This window comes from Rhinopithecus bieti, unplaced genomic scaffold, assembly GCF_001698545.2.
Source record: "Rhinopithecus bieti isolate Rb0 unplaced genomic scaffold, ASM169854v2 scaffold_7870, whole genome shotgun sequence".
NCBI classification, from domain to species: domain Eukaryota; kingdom Metazoa; phylum Chordata; class Mammalia; order Primates; family Cercopithecidae; genus Rhinopithecus; species Rhinopithecus bieti.
Window position 1 is genome coordinate 620,175 of NW_016805645.1, and position 21,889 is coordinate 642,063.

Consider the following 21,889-nt stretch of genomic DNA (forward strand, 5'->3'; position numbering starts at 1 on the left):
CAGTAGCCGGATCTCAGCTCACTGCAAGCTCCGCCTCCCGGGTTTACGCCATTCTCCTGCCTCAGCCTCCCAAGTAGCTAGGACTACAGGCGCCCGCCTAGTCGCCCGGCTAGTTTTTTGTATTCTTTAGTAGAGATGGGGTTTCACCGTATTAGCCAGGGTGGTCTCGATCTCCTGACCTTGTGATCCGCCCGTCTCGGCCTCCCAAAGTGCTGGGATTACAGGCTTGAGCCACCGCGCCCGGCCGGTAGTATTCATTTTTACAACGCAAATTGACTTTACAATTTCTGAGTCACAGTAGACTATAACTCTAAGCAAATATATTTCACAAAGCAAACACTATGTTTTTGAAACACTCTAAAAAAATAAAAATAAATAATTTTGACTATAAAATTTGTATAAACATTAGCTACATTAGGGGTTCACAGTTAATTGTTGCAGAAAACCTAAAACACACTTAAATCATGTAACCTTACTAGTAGACAACTTGTATTTTAAAACACAAGTCAGTTTGATTTATGACAAAACACTAAAAATTATCATCATCTGCCTACGGGATCTATAAGAGCTGCCAGGTATTCAGTATTTAAGCCACTACGTTTATAGGAGTAAGGAATGTATTGGGATAGTAAAAAGATGAGAGAAATCTGGACACAGACATGGAGCTATGATTTACTTCATGTATTTCTTCCTGAGAATGTTGAAGTTACTTTTTTAAATATCAAGACAATTTAAAATGGAACAGGAAAATTTTATGGCAATTTTTTTGGTAAAGTGTAGAATCCCTGGTAATATAAACAATCACTACCCTAATATGTAACTTGCAAACATGAAGTCTTATAAATTGTACTTATTTAAACAAGACACATGCCTATACATTTGAAATGCTGGGTAAATGTGCCCAAAAAAGTAAGTGAATTTTGCAAAAACAAGATGATACGTTTTATGATATGGTATTCTGAAATCGCTTCCCTAAATGAAGTCTAAATGAGTGAATAAGCCAGCAGAAAAACTTCATGACAGATCAGTAGTGATGCAAAAACCTTACTAGATTACAATAACCAAAAAAATCAACTTGTTTAGATAAATGAGGGCATTTTACATAAGCCTGTTCTAAATATAATGTAATATTATGGTTGGTATTAAAATTCCAATTTTTAATTGTAGTTTTCATAATTAAAAGCTATATTAGTTATTGTGATTATTTTAATTCCGACATCCTAAATTGATTTACTTTGCTTCTACTACAATTAGCACTATGAATTTTATAACAGGTAAACTATAACCTACAGCAAAGTGAATTTAACAGTGTATTTTTAAAATGTGATATCTTTAACAATTTTGATCATGAATGAAAGGATACAAACTTCATAATACTCAGAACATGATTGGCCCATTAAAAAAACAAAACTCTGCCATCCTTACTGCCATGGTTACCTACCATGAAAGGTGTATAAGTAAGATGAAAACAGATCTGCTCAAAAAGTTTCTCAAGACTAGAATTTAAGATCACCCAAGCATATCTGGAAGAGGTTAATTTAGCAAAATAAAGTACTTCATAAAATGTACTGACTACTGTATACATTACTAAGTTGCTCTTCAAAAACATGGTCTGGGCCTGAGGTGAGGCAAACTCAGGTTTATGGCAATTCACGGATGACAGATTCATAATAGACCCTCAAAGATAGCTAATGGTATTTTGGGGGAAACATTCTGATCTTTCAGAGATTAATGTCATGAAAGAGCACAAAGCCTACAAACGAGCCATTTGTCAGAAAAACACCAGGCTAGATGCCCATTGGGTCAGCCTACCTGTGGGTTATGAAGGGTTAGGCTGGTCAACAGCAGAGAACAAGCACCCTCTAATGGGAACCATGAAACTGGCCCTTCAGTAAGTTTGTGGCAATTGAGGGGCAAATAAAACAATGAAACAAAGCTTTCAGTTATCCAAAAGTAGTTCCCTAGTGCTTTTCATGCTCTCCTTCTTTTTTCAATACAATGAGGAATATTTGTGAAGAATAAGAATGTCTAGATATCTGTCAGGAGAATTAAATTAGAATTTTAATTACTTAACAGACTAAATTTCTATCTGATTGTGACTAGCAGAATTTATGTGATCAATTTAACTTATTAAATAAAGTTACAGAATGTAAACACTAAACACAGGTATCATACCACAAGGTAAATAATAAATAATTTAAAAATATCTCTCATTTTAAAATAAATATGATATAAACATTTTAGCAAAGATTGCTGTCCACTTACCTCCCTAAGGGGAAATTCTGTTAAAAGACTACTGTATTTCAAAATGCTACTAGACCACTGAAGTTTTAAAACTTATCAGTCGGCCTTGAGCTTTTCCTAAGCAATTAATCTCACCATTAAGTTTCCTTTAAGCACAATTTTTGAAGTGTTGACACTGTCTTTTAATAAAAAGAGAGGTTGATAAACTGTTCAGCTCAGAACCTATAACTTAAAATCCAAAGTGCTCTGAATCTTATTTCTTACCAATTCACTTATCTGCTTCTCTTTTGGCTACACTGGTGTCATAAAAAAGATCCTGAATTTCAGCTCAAATGGTTACCTACAGAGTTAAACAACATTTACGTGTCTGAATAAGTTCCTAAAATAAAAATTATAATACAAGTTTTAAGTATGATCGTTTTTTACTATTCTCCTTTTGGGGGTTCCTAGAAATCAATACATACACTTGGTTTGGGTTGCAGAAAATTTTAAGAGGCATGCTGCAGGAGGATGCCCACAATTAACCATGGTGGTTTGACAGTAATCATTTCCTTTCAAAAAAGCAGGTTAATTTTTAAAACGCTATGCTGTCACCATATTAAAAATAAAGATGGAAATGATCTTTCCACCCACACCTTGTTGGAGATATAATGTGTCCATCCATTGTGCGTCCATCATATGCATGGTTCAAAAATAAGAAATGAGACAGCACATACTTCAGAGCGAGTCCCACTCTCAAAACAATCATAACAAATTTTCACTCTCATGTAAGTTTTTGTGACTTTTCGTAAGTTAATATTATTCATTTGAAGTACTTTGCTGAAAAAAGAACAAACGTTTGTAAATAACTGAAGGCTGGCTGGTTTGGGGATGCTATTTACAAAAATGTATACCCATAATACTACTAGTGAAATTAAGACTGAATAGCTGATAGAGAATTTCTATTAATACTTTTGGATGAACATACATCTACTTGCGTGAGGATTCTATGCAAAGTTTTCACTCCCTCATCCATCTATTCAGTCTCCTTTATATCTTCTTGATCCGAAGTACTAGAGATGTCATCATCTGTTTGTTCTCCAGAGAAATATAACATCATTGCATGTGTCTTGTGAGTTATGGTGACAGTGCAAGGCCCTTGGGCCCAAGGCTCCCCATCCACCTGCATTGGCATCATGGAGCACTTCAAAATCAGCTGATATTAGGGAACAAATAACGTTTAAAAGTCAGTCCCACAAAATTTAGAAGGGTCTTCCTTAATAACACCATCCACAATCCCTTAACCCTTATGTATTTCATTTTTAGAAAATATTAATCTGAATATGTTTTTATTCATTGATTAAGGAAGTCTTTTTTCAAGTGAATGTTTTATCTTATGGAGCTTGAGCCATGTTTGTGTTTCTTCCTCATCCCACTCTAGCCCCTGGTGTACAGTGACCAGCTGCATGAGCCATAAACCACTGTTTAAAGAAAGGTATAGCATGTATACTTTACATATCAACAGCTTAGAAATGGATTGGGACAAATTAGCCTGTTACAGCCATATTTCACCTACCCTCACTGTATGTGCCTGTCCTATTCGAAAAGGATTCGCCAGTTTTACTTGAATCTGAGCACAGTGGAAAGACCCATATACTCCAACGACTTCCAGTAGACCATCGTCATGCCTAAAATTGGAAAAAGAAAATATGGATTATATGATGCAATAAAACAAAATCAGTTATGCTAGAGCAATTACTTTTTAACACAGTTGGACCATCAACTTTAAAATATAACTAATGAGATATACAAAAAAGAAAATTTAAGGAAAAATGTTAGTCTATAAACAAGAGATTGCTTTAAATAAAATAGTGACATAAAAAAGCAGACCACAAATGTACATACCTGGCTAGAGGGTAAGTCTCGTCTCCCATCCCTTCCCATAGTCTGCAGCCACCGCCCCAGTAACCAATGTTCAGAACTATAATACCTTCCAAGCTGGGCAGTGCTACTCGCTCACCATCCAATTCTAGCTTTAAAGAAATACAAATATATAGTGACTACAGGGTACGATTTCCATACACATCCATTTAGAATTCACATCTATTTTCATAAATGTGCTTATATGTGAGAGACGCACATGCAGAAGATGCTCCCTACCTCTCACTCAGGGCCTCTCATCTGGCCTTTTCTATCTCTTCAGTGGAACTGCTTGCAACATCATCAATAATGTCCTTCTTGTTGAGCCCTGTGATTTTTTTCAGGCCTTATCTAAATTGCTGTTTCAGTAGCACCTGACACTTGCTGACCCCCTTTCTCTTTTCCTAAAATCTTCTTTCCCTTTGTTTCCTGGGAACCACAGACTCTACTTCCCTGGATGTTCCTTTTCAGGAAAGTAAACTGGGCCAGATCTATCTATCCACTGCCTACAAAACATGTCCATGAACTGGCACCAAAAACTCCTATGTAAAAAATTAAAGAAGCAACTTTTCTGCAATCTGCTCCCTGTTCCCCAATGTACTTACCAGGAAAGAGTAACAATCTTCCCCTCCTCCTTCTCTTAGCTAACTCTTACTTACTCTTTCCTAGTAAGTAGGTTAACTCACCCCCAATCCAGCTGTTTAAGCCAGGAACCTGGCAGTTATCTTTGATTTCTTTGACTTTTTACCCTCCACATCCCCTTAATCACTAAAAACAGTTGATGCTATTTCTATGTCTTTCTCTCTCTGCACCATTTCTTCCCTAAAATGTTCCTATCTAGCCTATCTGCCTCTAGCTTTACTTTCTTATGCATCCCTCGCAGAGCAATTGGATCGACACTTTAAAAATGCAAATATGTCATCCTCTAATTACAACCCTTCAATGGCTTCACTTCAACCCCGCAATGCCCATGATGAAATCCAAGCTCCAATACCAGGCAAATATGACACTCTGTGATTTGACTTCTGTCCATCTCTCTAGCCTCAGCTCTTGTCACTTTCCTTCCTGAAAGCTATGCTCCAGCCTGAACTCACTCAAATATGCCATGTGCGCCTCTGGGTCTTTTGCACATGCTGTTTTTAGCCTACAGCAATCTTTCCCTCCTCCTTCTCTTAGCTAACTCTTACTTATTTTCAGATTCCATCTTGTCACTTCTTCCAGAAAGACTGCCACTTTCCCTAGTCTCTGTAGCTCCTAGGTTACGTATTGCAGTTATTTATTCCTGTAAGACCACATGCTTTTCTTACATAACTTCTCATACTGCATTGCAATGTGTTAAATATCTTTTTGGTTTTTTCTTGGAGACAGGGTCTCAATCTGTCACCCAGGCTGGAGTGCAGTGGTACAATCACGGCTTACTGTAGCCTCCGCCTGCTGGGTTCAAGTGATCCTTCTGCCTCAGCCTCCTGATCAGCTAGGACCACAGGTACATGCCACTATGCTCAGCTATTTTTATTTTTTGTAAAAGTGGAGTATCACTATGTTGCCCAGGCTAGTCTCCTTGCCTCAAGCAATCCTCCCACCTTGGCCTCTCAAAGTGCTGGGATTACAGGCATGAGCCACTGTGCCCAGACTGGTTTAAGTACCTTTCTTCACCCTAGACTGTAAATGTAGAGCAAGGGATTTATCACTGTACCTCCAGTATCGAGGACAATGACTATTTTGTAGGTATGTAAATACTAAATACAGTTTATTTTATTTCTGTATAATTAAAATTTGTATTTTTGTATAAATAAAATGTCAGACAATAAAATAAAGGTCTTTATTTTATGTGCTTGTATGCTTTACTCTACCAATACTATCAAAGCCAAGAAAAATAAAATATGATAAAGTAACATAACACTCTTTTTTTTTTTTCTGAGATGGAGTCTCGCTCTGTCACCAAGGCTGGAGTGCAGTGGCGCGATCTCTGCTCACTGCAAGCTCTGCCTCCTGGGTTCACGCCATTCTCCTGCCTCAGCCTCCAGAGTAGCTGGGACTACAGGCGCCCACCACCACGCCCGGCTAACTTTTGTTTGTATTTTTAGTACAGATGGGGTTTCACTATGTTAGCCAAGATGGTCTCGATCTCCTGACCTTGTGATCCGCCTGCCTTGGCCTCCCAAAGTGCTGGGATTACAGGTGCGAGCCACTGCGCCCGGCTGTAACACTCTTTTTAACAGAAAATGTTGTTCTTGCTTCTACGTCAAGGCTGCCTAGAGACTTTGAGCTAAACATTACGCCTAACGGCAACATGTTTCCTTGACTAATGTATAACCAGCCTCCTTACTCCCTGCTCATTGTCTCCTTTCCCAAGCTGTTTATGATCTCTTTTTATTTATTTTATCAGTTCTAGATTGCTCTGAATTAATGTCTTTGTTGTTGCTATTAACCATTACAGATTCTTTTTGGAATCAAGCAAGGAATATATATAAGACTGCCATATCATAATGTCAGAGATGCTCTCGCAATAAGCAATCATTAATATTCTATTTTTAGGCCGGGCGCGGTGGCTCAAGCCTGTAATCCCAGCACTTTGGGAGGCCGAGACGGGCGAATCCTGAGGTCAGGAGATCGAGACCATCCTGGCTAACACGGTGAAACCCCGTCTCTACTAAAAATACAAAAAAAAAAAAAAACTAGCCGGGCGAGGTGGCAGGGGCCTGTAGTCCCAGCTACTCGGGAGGCTGAGGCAGGAGAATGGCGTGAACCCGGGAGGCGGAGCTTGCAGTGAGCTCAGATCCGGCCAGTGCACTCCAGCCTGGGCGACACAGCAAGACTCCGTCTCAAAAAAAAAAAAAAAAAAAAAAATTCTATTTTTACTATTTACACATTTTCGTTTTGGTATGTAAGAGAGATACCCCACAGAAGTAATCTGAATTAAACTTTCCATTTAAACTTCCTCTGTGCCTTTATGTTGAGTCAGGCACTGTATTAGATAACTGTAAATTATTTATCATGTATGAATGGAGGCCATTCATCCTAATAAACAGATTCTGGATTTACATAAATCTGGGTTCACATCTTGATTACATGTGTATTTAGGCATTAAATGAGAGAATTTGGGCAAATTACTTCATTCAAAATAGTTTTCTTTTCTGTATAATGTAAATATATAATACATGCCTTATAGAATTGTGGAGAGAATTTAGAGGGACAATGTGTATAAAGCATGTAGCAAAGTGCCTGGCACACAAATAAATACTCTATGTATGCTGACAAAATATATTAACAGAAAGTTTAGCATTTCTGTTTAAAACGTCTTCATAATCCAGAGATGACCTAAAACTTTAAAAAATAAAAAGTGTTAATAGCTTACCTCAACTTTTTTATTCAAATCTTTACATTCTTGCACTAAACAATCTTTGGTTCCATAGAATAAGTAAACCGCCTATGAAAAATGGACAGAAAACATAATATTAAAACAGTCTAACCCTGTAAACATTAAGAAAAAATACACTGTATCAAAGTTCCCTTCAAGAATGTAGAAGCGCACTTTCCTTATGGAAGACTAGATGCTGATGAAAAGAAGGGCAACCACAAGGGATACTTTTGGTGTGCACCCTCTGGCCCTATCCAACACCTCCATTCTAGTAATTTCAAAGGGTAAAATTGGAATCCACTAGGGGCAGCAATGGAAATCTATAATTAAAACACAATGTAAAAATGCCTTTAATATATTACAGATACTTTTGGCATCATTTGTTATTTTACGTTTTATTCTCTTAAGCTATTAATAATTTAAAAGTTCTAGGTGAACTGTGGTTACTCATCCTTCTTTTTTGGAAGATGACAAAATACAGGCCATTTCATTTAAGTTTAATTAGCCTCTTTCTCAGGGGAAATGTGGGATAGAAGTGAATTTTTTTCTTTTCTTTTTTTTTTGAGATGGAGTCTTGCTCTGTCACCAGGCTGGAGTGCAGTTGTGCGATCTTGGTCCACTGCAACCTCTGCCTCCCAAGTTCAAGCGATTCTCCTGCCTCAGTCTCCCAAGGAGCTGGGACTACAGGTGTGCACCACCACATTTGGCTAATTTTTGTATTTTTAGTAGAGACGGGGTTTCACCATGTTGGCCAGGATGGTCTTGATCTCCTGACCTCGTGATCTGCCCACCTTGGCCTCTCAAAGTGCTGGGATTACAGGCGTGAGCCACCATGCCCAACCTACAAGTGATTTGTTTCTAAATGGTGTTTTCTCCCAATTTATCAAAAAAGTTGTATTTTATAAAGAAAATATTCGAGTTAGAAAATTCCACTTTTCCTAGTACCTCAGATTACTTAAGAATAGTAATGCATATTAATCTAATAAACATTTTCTAATCACTTTCGAATACAGAAAGGTTGATGTAAGGACTGAGATAATTATCAATTGTATAAATAGTAATACATATTACCTTAGTAACTATATTAATAAAAGGGAACTATTTCAAAACTTGAAATATTTGTAAAACAGAACCAGGAATACAATTGCTTTGCATTTATTTTTGATATCCTGTTGGTCAATCACCAAACGTTATTTAAAAAATTCCTAAGCAAAACTCCATCAAAGGAATCAACTGTACTAGAAACCAGATATGACCTTAGTTCAAAGCTGTGGCAAATAAGCTGCTCTTTTCTTTATCTCATCTGCCTTCTGGAGGTTTTTCAAACCAATGAAATCTACTGTTCCATCAATGACCTCACCAAAAATTTAGTCTGCCTAAAATTTCCTGCCAATTTTAGCTGCCGTTTAAGATAAACTATCATATATTCCATTTAGTTGCCATCTAAGCAAAATATGCTATAAAACACCCCAATTTAAAAAAACTTTAAAAAAATTTAAAAAATTGTTAATTAAAAAATTGAATTTAAAAAAATTGTTAGAATTATGTTATACTTTGATAGAGTTGTTTTGTTTTGTTTTTTGAGATAGAGCTTCATTCTATTGCCCAGGCTGGAGTGCAGTGGTATGATCTCAGTTCACTGCAACCTTTGCCTCCTGGTTTCAAGAGATTCTCCTACCTCAGCCTCCCGAGTGGCTGGGATTACAGACACCTGCCACCACGCCCAGCTAAATTTGTATTTTTAATAGAGACAGGGTTTTACCACGTTGGCCAGGCAGGTCTTGAACTCCTGACCTCAAGTGATCTACCTGCCTCCGCCTCCCAAAGTGCTAAGATTACAGGCGTGAGCCACTGTGCCCGGCCTGCTAAAGTACATTTAAAGATCCAATTTAAAAAAAAGATCTAATTTGACAATCCTACACAAAACAGAGCAGTTAGTTAGTTAACTAAAAAGTTAGTTAAATCTGAATCTAGGAGTGCTAAATATAATTGAACTATTGATTTTTACTGTACCTTCGGTGATAAGCAGGAAATGTTATTTTATCCAACACACCTTATTAAGAATTCTGCTAGAAAACAGAGATGGTGCCTTCTCACGATGAGCATGAAAATTGAGAGCCATGAGAGCATCAGGTCCAACAGAAAAATAGTTGTTCATTGTGAATTCCTGTGGGAAAGGGTAAGAATAAGCAACAGACTATGATTCCACCTAAGCCTGAATCATAATTAAATGTCAATCTTAGTCTTTGTGTTCTTTTGAAAAGGGAGATGCTTTCTGCATTTACTTTTCGCATGGCTATTTTATACTGTCCGGTAACGTTACCAGAAATAAAGCTTCCATTTAAGGCTGATAACTACAGATGTGACTCTCATCTTCCATTTCTGTTTTATATGCTACACCTCAGACCTTACCATCTAGAATGGCTCTACTTGATGCTTCCAGGCTTTTCATGCCTGTGTTCCCATTACATTTGCTCTTTACATTTATCATAGCCTCCAAGCTCTCAGCTTCTATTAGTCCCAACCCAGGCTACTGGTCTCACCTTAATTTATCTTACTTCCCAACGTGGCCTGGATTCCAAAGTCAATCATTTCAATGACTGTACTCAACACCATCCTTCGTTCCAACACTCTCTTGACCTCTTCTCAATTTAGCTTTGTTTTTTTTGAGACAGAGTCTCGGACTGTTGCCGGGCTGGAACGCAGTGGCGCAACCTCAGCTCTCTGCAACCTCTGCCTCCCAGGTTCAAGCAATTCTCCTGCCTCAGCCTCCCAAGTAGCTGGAATTACAGGTGCCCGCCACCATGCCTGGCTAATTTTTTTGCATTTTTAGTAGAGATGGGCTTTCACCATGTTGGCCAGCTGGTCTCAAGCTCCTGACCTCATGATTCGCCCACCTCAGCCTCCCATAGTGCTGGGATTACAGGTGTGAGCCACCGCGCCCGGCCAGCCTTACTTGTTAATCATCTCTAAATCAAACTGTTTTCTCTGCTCTATTTCCAGGTTTCTGGACATTAATGGTAAGAATCTTATAATTATGATCCTGTTACAAAGTTATTTCTAAGGATGGCTAGACACAATCGCTAATAGGACACAGTAACCCTTTCGATGACCCCTTTCTTGTATTCCCTAGTGGTTTATTTCAAAATCTACAACTCTCTTCAAGTCCCTGGTAACTAGCTCCCTTGCCTTTGTTATGTTCAGATGATCTTGATTCTTGCCTCACTGAAAAAAATGAGATCCTCAGGTATGAAAGGTATGAATTCTCAAACTCTCTTTCTGCCATCTAAACATTCTGACTTTACTCAAGTGTACCTTTCTCCTCCAAATCAAAGATGCTCTTCCTCCTTTTGATGGTTAAGTCTAAATTTGGTCATTTGTTCTTTTTATCCTTTTCCCATTCATCTCTTATGGAACTAAATGTCTGTCCCTTCACTGCCAAAATATAATTTTCAATCCTAGTTGTTCTTTTAAACAAAACCCATAAACATCTTATTTTAAATAAAATACGTCAATGTACATTAATGTGCCTTTATTTTTTAACTGAATTTTTTTTTCTAGTTTTCTAGGCGTCCTTTATTCAGAAACTAAGAGTGGGGTAATATAAGCTTCATGAGGGCAAGGCCTTCATCACTGAAACTCCAGCACCTAGGACAGTGCCTGGCACCAGATGGGCACAAAATACTTGCCTGAATGTATAGATAAATGAAGTTCCTTCTTGTATCTGATTGTTTGGATGTTCTTCTATAGAGGTAAGCAGACCCTACTTGATTGTAGTGTATTTATTTTTGACAGCAAATGGCTGAAAACATGTCTTTTATTTGAATCATCTAACTGGTGTGACACTTTGTCCATCTTTCTTTGGAGGAATGATCTCTGATAAATATTTCTAAATACTCAGCTCTGCTTTATTACTGAATAGTAATACATCCTGGTATGAATGAGAAATACACCTTTTTTTTTTTTGCATATCCATCACCTCAAATATTTATCATTTATTTGTGGTGAGAACATTTAAAATACTCTCTTTTAGGCTCACACTTATAATCCCAGCACTCGGGGAGGCTGGGGTGGGTGGACTCCTTGAGCTCACAAGTTTGAGACCAGCCCAGGCAACGCAGACAAATCTTGTCTCTATTGAAAATAATAAAAATAAAATTGGCCGGGTGTGGTGGCATGTGCCTGTAGTCCCAGTTACTAATGAGGCTAAGATGGGAAGATCACTTGAGCCCAAAAGGTCTAAGCTGCAGTGAGCTGTGATCACGCCACTGCACTCTAACTTGGTCAATGGAGTGAGACCGTCTCAAAAAACCCCAAAAAACCAAAAAAACCAAAAAACCTCTCTTTTAGCAATTTGAAAATATACATTAACTATAGTCACCAAGCTGTGCAACAGCAGAACTTATTCTTCCTATCTAACTAAAACTTTTTACCTGTTAACCAATGTCTCCCCTTTCTCCATCTACTCTCCTACCCTCTACAGCCTCTGGTAACCATCACTCTACTCTCGACTTTGAGTTTGATTTTTCAGATTCCACATATAAGTGACATCATACAGTATTTGTCTTTCTGGGCCTCGTTTATTTATTTAACATAATGTCCCCTAGGTTCAGCTATGTTGCCGAGAATGACAGATTTTCCTTTTCTTTTTTTTTAAAGTCTGAATAGTTTTCCATTGTGTATATATGGCATATTTAAAAAAACCATTCATTCACTGATAGGCACTTAGGTTATTTCTGCATCTTGGCTATTGTACATAACGCTGCAATGAACATGGCAGCATGGACATCTGTTTGATATACTGATTTCAATTCCTTTGGGTATGTATCTATAAATGGGATTGCTGGAACAAATGGTAATTCTAGTTTTAGTTTTTTGAGAAACCTCCATATTGTTTCCCAAAATGGTTGTACTAATTTGCAATACCAATAGTGTACAAGGATTCTCTCTTCTCCACATCCTTGCCAACATTTGTTATTACTGACCAATGAGATAGGATAGGAAAGCCCAAAATAAATACACATATCGATGGCCAATTGATTTCTGACAAATGTGCCGAGAACATACAATAGGGAAAGGAGAGTCTCATCAATAAATGGTACTGGGAAAGCTGGATATCCACATGCAGAACAATGAAAATCAACCCTTATCTTGCCCATTATAAAGAATCAACTCAAAATGGATTAAAGACTTAAATGTACAACCTGAAACTATAAAAGTACTAAAAGAAAATGTAAGAAAAAAGCTTCATGACATTGGCCCGGGCAGTCATTTGGTTTGATATGACCTCAAAAGCACAGGCAATAAAAGTAAACATAGACAAAAGGGATTGCATCACACTAAAAAGATTCTACATAGCAAAGGAAAACAAGAGTGAAGAGGCAACCCACAGCTTGGGAGAAAATATCTGTAAATCATACACTCGATTAGGAACTAATCTCCAAAATGTAGAAGGAACTCAATCTACTCAGTAACAACCAATAATCTTATTAAAAAATGGGCAAAAGGACTTGAAGAGACATTTCTCAAAATACGTAAAAATGGCCAACAGATACAGGTTCAGCATCCCTAATACAAACATCTGAAATCTGAAATGTCCCCAAATCTGAAACTTTTTGAACACTGACGTGACACTCAGAGGAAATGCTCATGGGAGCATTTTGGATTTCAGCTTTTCAGATTAGAAATGCTCAACGGGTACATATTCTGCACATATTCCAAAATCCAAAAAAAAACGGAAATCTGAAATACTTCTGGTCACAACCTTTTTTTGGATAAGGGATATTCAACCTGCATATGGAAAAATGCTGAACATTTCTAATCATCAGAGAATTGCAAATGGAAACCACAATGAGCTATCACCTCGTACCTATTAGATTGGCTTCTATCAAAAAGAGAAACATCTTTAATGTTGGCATTTCAGGCACTATGATAACTGACAAATACTTCTGAGCACAGGAACCATTTTAAAGGATCTCCAATACTTTCTCTCTTTTTTTATGTTTTTTTTTTTTTTTTTAATAAATCAAAGCAATCCACTTTAATAAGCTATATAGTTCTACAAGGCTTCAAAGGAAACACTGCAGTTTTCTGTCTACTCCTCATTTATAATTCCTGTTCCCACAGCTCTTTCCATAGTTCTTTCTTCTGGTATTTCTCTCTATATTTCTAAATAACATAATCAGATTATTTCTTGATTTTGTGTTTTTTTTTTTTTTTTTCTGAGACGGAGTCTTGCTCTGCTGCCCAGGCTGGAGTAGAGTGGCGCGATCTTGGCTCGTTGCACCCTCTGCCTCCCGGGTTCAAGCAGTTCTCCTGCCTCAGCCTCCCGAGTAGCTGGGATTACAGGCACCCATGACCACGCCCGGCTAATTTTTGTATTTTTAGTAAAGACGGGGTTTCACCATGTTGGCCAGACTGGTCTCAAACTCCTGACCTCATGATCTGCCCGCCTCAGTCTCCCAGAGTGCTGGGATTACAGGCATGAGCCACCGCACCTGGCCAATTCGTGATTTTAAAATTTTAAATATTACTTATTCTTTTTCTCTTTTTTTAAGAGATGGGGTCTCATCTGCACTCTGTCACCCAGGCTGGAGTGCAGTGGCATGATGATAGCTCACTGCAGCCTTGAACTCTTGGACTCAAGCAATCTTCTGGCTTCAGCCTCCTGAGTTGCTGGGACTACAGGCATGTGCCCCCATGTCCAGTTCCTTTGCTTTTTGTTGTATTTTCTGAGTGGTGTCTTTAATTGTACTTTCCAATCTGATACTGAATTTTAGTTTGTCAGAGTCTTTTTTGAGGTGTGTGTTTCTGAATGTTCCTTTTATAGAACCCTGTTCTATAAATATTTTCATTTTTCTCTGAGAACATTAGTCCCACTCCCTGACTTCCTTCAGCTTCCTGGACTGTGTTTCCTACAATTCTTCTTATTTGGGGCTCTCTCATGATAGAGGCTTTCCTTAAATGCCTGCTTGTGCCTCCAATCCTTGGCTGTGTATGTTCATGTTTTAAGAGTAAGGCATAAAAGGCAAGGCAAACTGTGAACTTTGCATCCAAAAGCAGGTCTTGCTAGGGTATAAGCTTCATTGTAGGACTACAGTGCAAAAATCCGGTCCTTTTGCTAGGAGACACCCAAATATTGGTACCTGTTAATTTTTTCCTTGGGCAAGTTAGCTTCCCAGAGAGAAATACTCTCTGCCACTATTCTTGAAGTTGAGTGGATGAAAAGGGCCAGTGATCTCACTTTGCACTAAATCTGTTTTCAGTATGGCGTTAGCTGGCTAGAGTCTCTCTAGTTTAAACGTTCCAGAGTAAACCTCCAATCTACTACCTGAGTTAAGGAGGGTAGTAAATGACCACGTGAAGCTGGGGAAAGGGGACAAACAGCTTCTTTGGCTCACTCCTTCTATTTTCAGACCCACTCTATACTACTGCTCTCTGAGTGATGTAGTGACTTGAATTCCTAAGCCTTTGCTTGGTTCTGCTCAATAAACTGGTTTCTTTCTTCATTTTCTGCAGTGTAGGCACTTTTGAGCTTTTTTCAATTATGCGAACCTTCCTAGTTTTGGCTTCTGAAGACTGCTGTGATCTCTTTCTCCTTAAGGTTTTGTGCCTTCTCAAAGATCTATACAAGATCTGTATCCCCATTTTAGAGGGATTTTTGTGGCAATGAGCCAGAGAAGCAAAGAAACATGCATGAGTTCCCCAAATGCTCTTCTTTAAAGACTGCTTTAATTTTGCTATTTATCACCCACCTACTGTAATCCTCTTTCTCTGTTTTCTCCTTATTTACTCACTACACTCTTTAGTTTCCCTTAGTGGCCTCTCTTAATCTGTGTCACCTAAATGTATCTATTTTCAAGATGTAGTTTGTGGCTGGACACAGTGGCTCATGCCTGATTCCAATACTTCGGAAGGCTGAGGAGGGAGGACTGCTTGAGCCTAGGAGTTCGAGATCAGCCTGGACAATATAGGGAGACCCTCTCTCTACAAAACAGAAACAAAAACAAAAACCATCTGGGCATGGTGGCACATGCTGGTGGTCCCAGCTACTTGGGAGGCTGAGGTGGGAGGATCGCTTGGTCCCAGAGGTCGAGGCTGTAGTGAGCTGTCATCACAATACCACACTCCAGCTTGAGTGACAGACCGAGACCTTGTCTCCAAAACAAAAGAAAGAAAAAAAAAAAGATGCAGTTCTTGACCCTCTTTTCCCTTCTCACTCCCCATATTCTCAGCATTTAAACAATTATAAGAAATAAAGTTTCAGTTCAAAGGTAGATAACTAGGGGCGTGAATCCCACAACTTGGGCTACTCCCCCACCCCCATCCCAGTTTATTTTACTTTCTAACCCAGTCTAGATTCCTCAATCTGCATCTCTAGCTCTGTCTTTATTCCTGAGCAATAAGCCTAAACTTCCAACTTCTTGTTCAACACTTCAAAGATTTTTAGATTGATATGCTCAATTCTATCTCATTTTCTTCCTACCCAAACCTGAAACTTGGTATTTTTGGTATTTTTCTTATAGTCATTTCCATATATCCAGTTATAAAAACTAGAAATCTAGTAGTAATATGTATTTTCTCTCTTCCCTTTATACTAATCAGTTGTTAAGTACTGATTAATTCTACCTCTAAACTGTCTTTGCATTGTTCTCATCCTGATTCTACCTAGTACAGGCTTCTAAGCTATTTTCACATTATCTCCAGAGTATCTTTTAAAAATACAGATCTGCTCTCTCTGTATTATTTGCTACCTGCTAACCATGCTTTGCACTCTCTGCCTGGAAAGTCCTTCGCTTTTTTAAGGACCAACTCCCATATCACTTCCTCTGAATCTTCTCAGCCACATCAGCTAGGCAGAACAGGTGCACTCCCGTAACACATTTACAGTCCAGCTTGTGAGGTAAGCATATAAGTTTCTGTTCTGCTCCACAGCCAGCTCCCTTGAGATAAGCACCAGGTCTCTGTATCCCACCACAGAGTGCCGTATCTTGTGCAATGAAGCTGAAACTACTTGCAACTGAGGCACTAACAACATACCTTGGGTTTTCTTAAGTTGTAGTATCCTTTATTTGTTACTTGAACTTTCCATCTAAAAAACAGAAGTTAAAAAAAAAACGCTTTTTACAATAAACCCTGTACTCTGGATGTTTGGATAAATGAAGGTTTTCTATTAAAATACCATCTAAAAAAGTAACCACATGTATATAAGCATGCAAATTTAGGGATAAGTACTCAGTGTAACTTATTACTTTGGCTCTTACATAATAAAACACCAGTATCTATGTATAAGTACAACGAGTATCGTCTTTCATATTTAAATTACATGGCACATTTCACCTACACAAGTCTTCATTTGTAAACCAAACAATGATGGCTAAATCTCAAGAAATCTACTTTTTGGGGAAATGTAACTTACCGATCTAGTTTAATTCCATCTGCTTCCATTACATTTCGCAAAACCTGTGCAACTGGAATTTCTCCAGCATAACCTGTACCCCAACCCAATGTATTGGATAGATCGTTGCCTGTTCCCAGAGGCAAGACTGCAACTTGTGGAATGTACTTTTCTTGTCCCTAGAATATGGAAGACATGTTTTAGATTTTTCTCTGCAGACTATTTGCTGGGTAATAATACTTTACAAAATTTATTAAGACCAAAACAGTAAGAATACAAATATTAACAACTGTATGTTGTTTTGCTAAAGTTTGTGCTAATTGCTTAATCAAAACATCTCATTTTTAACTATTTGGAGCTGGCAATGTCTAATATTTATCTGCATAATAAAAAATATAAAGTAAAAATATTCTGTATTAGGTTGGGCATGGTGGCTCACTCCTGTAATCCCAGCACTTTGGGAGGCCAAGGTGGGAGGATTGCTTGAGCCCAGGAGTTTGACAGCAGCCCAGGCAACATGGTGAAACCCTGTCCCTACAAAAAACACAAAAAGTAGCCAGGCATGGTAGCGCACACTTATAGTCCCAGCAACTTTGTAGGCTGAGGTGGGAGGATGGCTTGAACCTGAGAGATGGAGGTTGCAGTTAGCTGTGTTTGCGCCACTGCACTCCAGCCTGGGTGACAGTGCGAGACTGTATCTCAAACAAACAAACAAACAAACAAAAAACCCATATATATATGCATAGTATATTTATCTCAGAAGTCCTTCTGTAGTAGTTCTTAAAGACTAATACCTTAATTTTCATGTCATCAACTGCATCCAGGACCCACCCTACAGTCCCATCCCCTCCACAAACAAGTACTCGAGCTGAATAATATGGAAGAAGAGTACAGAGTTGTAGGGCTTTGATAGGAGGAGTTTTAGTTACATCAAAACCTAGAAACAAAAGAAAAGAAAATTATTTTATCCAACATTTTCCTTCATCTGTAAGGATGATTTTTCTCTAGATGAGTAGAGATATAATTAAATAACATTACTGGCTACTATGTACTTAACAATATGCCAGGCACTGTGCCAGACTCTTTATATTCATTGTAGCTCATCCCCACACTGACTCTACAAAGCAAGAGTTAGCCTCATTCTATTGGGCTGGAAACTGAGGTGCAGGAAGGTTAAATTCCTTGCCTGTGACTCTCCAGGTAATTAAGTGCTGAAATACAAGGCTAGGCGTGGTAACTCACGCCCATAATCCCAGCACTTTGGAAGGGCAAGGCAGCTGGATCACTTGACGTCAGGAGTTGGAGACCAGCCTGGCCAACAAGGCGAAATCCTGTCTCTATTAAAATACAAAAATTAGCCAGTGTGGTGCTGCGTGCTTGTGATCCTAGCTACTTGGGAGGCTGAGGTAGGAAAATCACTTGAACCTGGGAGGCAGAGGTTGTAGTGAGCCAAGATCATGTGCCTGCACTCCAGCTTGGGCGACAGAGCAAGACTCTGTCTCAAAAAAAAAAAAAAATCAAAGTTATAGTTTATCTATTACACCACATTGCCTCCTTCCTGTTCACATAAACCACAATGTGCTAAGTTCGCCTTTAACTAGTATTTCATATCTTATACTGGCTTAAAAAAAAAAATCACCAGTGCAAGTTAGTACAAATTTCTGGAAAGCAATTTTGCAATACATAGAAAATGACATAAAAATGCAAGTAACTTTGATAATCCATAACTCTGCCAATGACCCTAGAAAAATATTTCGAAAGACAAAATGCCTAAAATATGTATAAAAATATTCACTGTGGCATTATTTATAATACAATCATAGAGACAGTATTAGCCTTCAACAGTAGCAGAGTGGATAAATAATGCTATTTCCATTCAATTATTTTAGTCATTAAATATGTAATTATGAGGACAACATTGAAACAAGGAAAAATATTTATACCATTAAAGTTAAAAAAGTCAGAATGCAAATTTGTATCTAGATTATTGTTATAGTACTGTTAACATGTAAAGTAAATGCATAGATAATTAATGGAAAGAACAAGAAAAAAGAAAACTGATGTATTCGTATGGAGAAATTGCAAATGATTTTCTCTGTATTTTTTATAATTTTCTTAAGCTGTGCAATATTGAAAGTGTAAAAAATACAAATTGGAAGGACAAAATCATTGCATTTCTAATTGTTACACAATAGGTTATTTAATTTTCCTTTTAAAAAATTTTTTTTTGTTTTTTGGTTAATTTTCAAAGTAAAGGTTGCTAGTTGTACATTCAATTTTAATGATCCCTTTTATTTTAAAACTGAGGTATAATTTACATATAAGATTCACCCATTGGAAGTGAACAAGCCAATAATTTTTATTAAGTTCACTGAATTGCACAACCACCACCATCATCCAGTTTAGAACATTTTTGTTGCTTTAATGAGATCCCTCAATGTCCATTCACAGTCACTCTCCATTTCCAGCCCTAGCCTCAGGCAACCAATAATCTATTCTCTACCTCTACAGACTTGCCTTTTCTAGACAAGTCAGATAAACAGAGTCATACAATATAAGGTCCCTTGTATCTGCCTTCTCTCACTTAGTATGTTTTTGAGGTTCATTTATTGTAATATGTACATATCAGTAGTTTGTTCCTTTTTGTCATTTCATGGTATTCCACTATATGGCCTCATTACATTTTGTTTATCAGCTCATCAGCTCATGAACAGCTGGGCTGTTCATGGTTTTTGGCTATCATGAATAATGCTGCTGTGAACATTTTCACGCAAATCTTTGTGAGAAATATGTTTTCACTTAACTTGGGTAGATTCCTAGTAGAGGAATTGCTAGAAGATATAATAAATTTATGTTTAATTTTTTAAGAAACAGCCAAGATGTCTTCTAAAGAGGTTGTACCATTTTATATTCCCACCACAAGAGTTCCTGTTTCTCCACATATTTAAATGGCTGATCTTTTCGTAATTATTATTCTTTCCTATGATCAGGTGATTAGTGACTTAAAGCATTAATAACCATTCCATTTTAGGGAAAATTAAAACATTAATAAAGGAAGTTTTTTTCTTTAGTTACCTGGACTGGATTCAACAAGATCCTAAATTCTCCCAACAGTCCTTCTCCCATATTAGTTCCACTACGAGAGTTGGCCAGGATTATTAATGGCGTCCATTGCTTTCCAAGCTTAGAGGCTACCTAAAAGACATTGCCATGAGTGAAAAGGGTTTAGAATCTGAAAGATGAAAAACACATTTTCCATGCCTTGAGAACAATGGTGCTATAATTTGCTGAAATAAAAACAACTATACCAGTTCTCTCAATTCAATATAAAATCAAAGAATTCTAAGAATGGAAGGGAACCTCAGAAATTAACTAATTTAAACTCCCATTCAATGTTTAATTCTCTTCTACATTATTCTAGATAAGTTAACCAGCATATGCTCAGACACTCATATAAGGAACTCACTAATAATGCAGCCCATTACACTGCTACATCAAATTATTAGAAAGTTTGGACTTAAACTGAGTTGAAAATCTGTCCTTCTATAACTTTCAACCATTCACAGAATAGACACTGATTTTTTTCTCTGATCTTTTACCTTGATTTTCCTTTACTGGATGTATGCTAGTGTATTTTGCAAGGTTTTATTTCTTTTTTTAAAATGGGGCACTCAGATTAAAAAATCTGGACTTCTAATAGCTCGAAGTCCAATGAAATTAATACTTTTCACAATGTAACCATTTCTTCTTCCCCTCTTCTTGTAGATGTAACTATTAATGAAGTTATTCTGTGGTTTGACTTAGAGATTCTCCTCTCTTGTGATCTCAGGTTGAACTCAGATAAATAAGAGATTGTACATTTAAAAAAAGTGTCAAAACAATATTGTTTGAAAAATTTAAAATGTCCTTTTCCTTGCAGAAATATTGATAAAGGTGACATGTAAGACATAAAATCTTAATTTGAAAAAGGTACGATTTTAAAATAAAATAGTCTAATTATTCTGGTATATCCAATTAGAAAATAAATCTATAAATTTTTATAATGTTTCCTTAAGAGCTACATAAAGACTGATTCAGTAAGCTACATCAATTTCATACACATATCTACATACTATAAACTGTTGTCAACAGGTTTAATGTTCACCATTACTTGTGGGAGCACTTAATGTGCAATGTAAACTTATCTCTAGGGACCCTGTATAAAGTTCAAAATAGAAAAATATTTTTAGAACAAGGTGTGAGGAAAATCTATTTTCTTTTCACTGACAATAATCATGAATCCCAAAACTGTTCATCAGAATCTTCTGAGGACATTAAAAAAAAAAAAAGAATTCCTGGACTTACCCTATACCTACTAAATCAAATATGGTAATGAAAGTACTACTCAGAAATCTGTGTTTTTAAAAAGCTCCCTAAGTCATTCAGATGCAGGCAGTGATTTAGAAACCAATATAACATTTCCAACTTCCTTTTAGACATGAAATAACTCAAGGACCAAAATTTTTGACCCATCTCTAGGAACTAGGTAGGGTTTTATGGCTTACCATAATGGCATTTTATTTCCCTCCTTGGTCTTGATCTGTTATTTAAATTTATTTTATTCCTGGCACCAATTCTTCTTTCTTTCTTTATTTTTTTTTTGAGGCGGAGTCTCGCTCTGTTGCCCGGACTGGAGTGCAGTGGCCAGATCTCAGCTCACTGCAAGCTCCGCCTCCCGGGTTTACGCCATTCTCCTGCCTCAGCCTCCCGAGTAGCTGGGACTACAGGCGCCCGCCACCTCGCCCGGCTAGTTTTGTATTTTAGTAGAGACGGGGTTTCACCGTGTTAGCCAGGATGGTCTCGATCTCCTGACCTTGTGATCCGCCCGTCTCGGCCTCCCAAAGTGCTGGGATTACAGGTTTGAGCCACCGTGCCCGGCCCCAATTCTTCTTACATACTGTCTTAACCATCTCAAACAATGACTTAAGCAGCTTTTTAAAAATCAATCA

The 21,889-nt window shown here is 37.6% G+C and overlaps 1 protein-coding gene across 1 annotated transcript in view; it reads right to left on the reverse strand.

Annotated features, from left to right (window-relative positions):
• Positions 1 to 1,369: 1,369 nt before the first annotated feature.
• Positions 1,370 to 21,889, reverse strand: part of DGKE (diacylglycerol kinase epsilon) — a 30,743-nt gene continuing 10,223 nt past the window's right edge. Inside the window, exons 4-12 of the mRNA XM_017873114.1 lie at positions 19,975 to 20,096; positions 17,696 to 17,837; positions 16,923 to 17,080; positions 16,544 to 16,595; positions 9,558 to 9,671; positions 7,502 to 7,573; positions 4,129 to 4,256; positions 3,800 to 3,911; positions 1,370 to 3,439 (exon numbers count right to left, since the gene is read on the reverse strand). Of these exons, the coding sequence (XP_017728603.1) occupies positions 3,260 to 3,439; positions 3,800 to 3,911; positions 4,129 to 4,256; positions 7,502 to 7,573; positions 9,558 to 9,671; positions 16,544 to 16,595; positions 16,923 to 17,080; positions 17,696 to 17,837; positions 19,975 to 20,096 (1,080 nt within the window). The 3' untranslated portion in view covers positions 1,370 to 3,259. The remainder of the gene's footprint in view (positions 3,440 to 3,799; positions 3,912 to 4,128; positions 4,257 to 7,501; positions 7,574 to 9,557; positions 9,672 to 16,543; positions 16,596 to 16,922; positions 17,081 to 17,695; positions 17,838 to 19,974; positions 20,097 to 21,889) is intronic.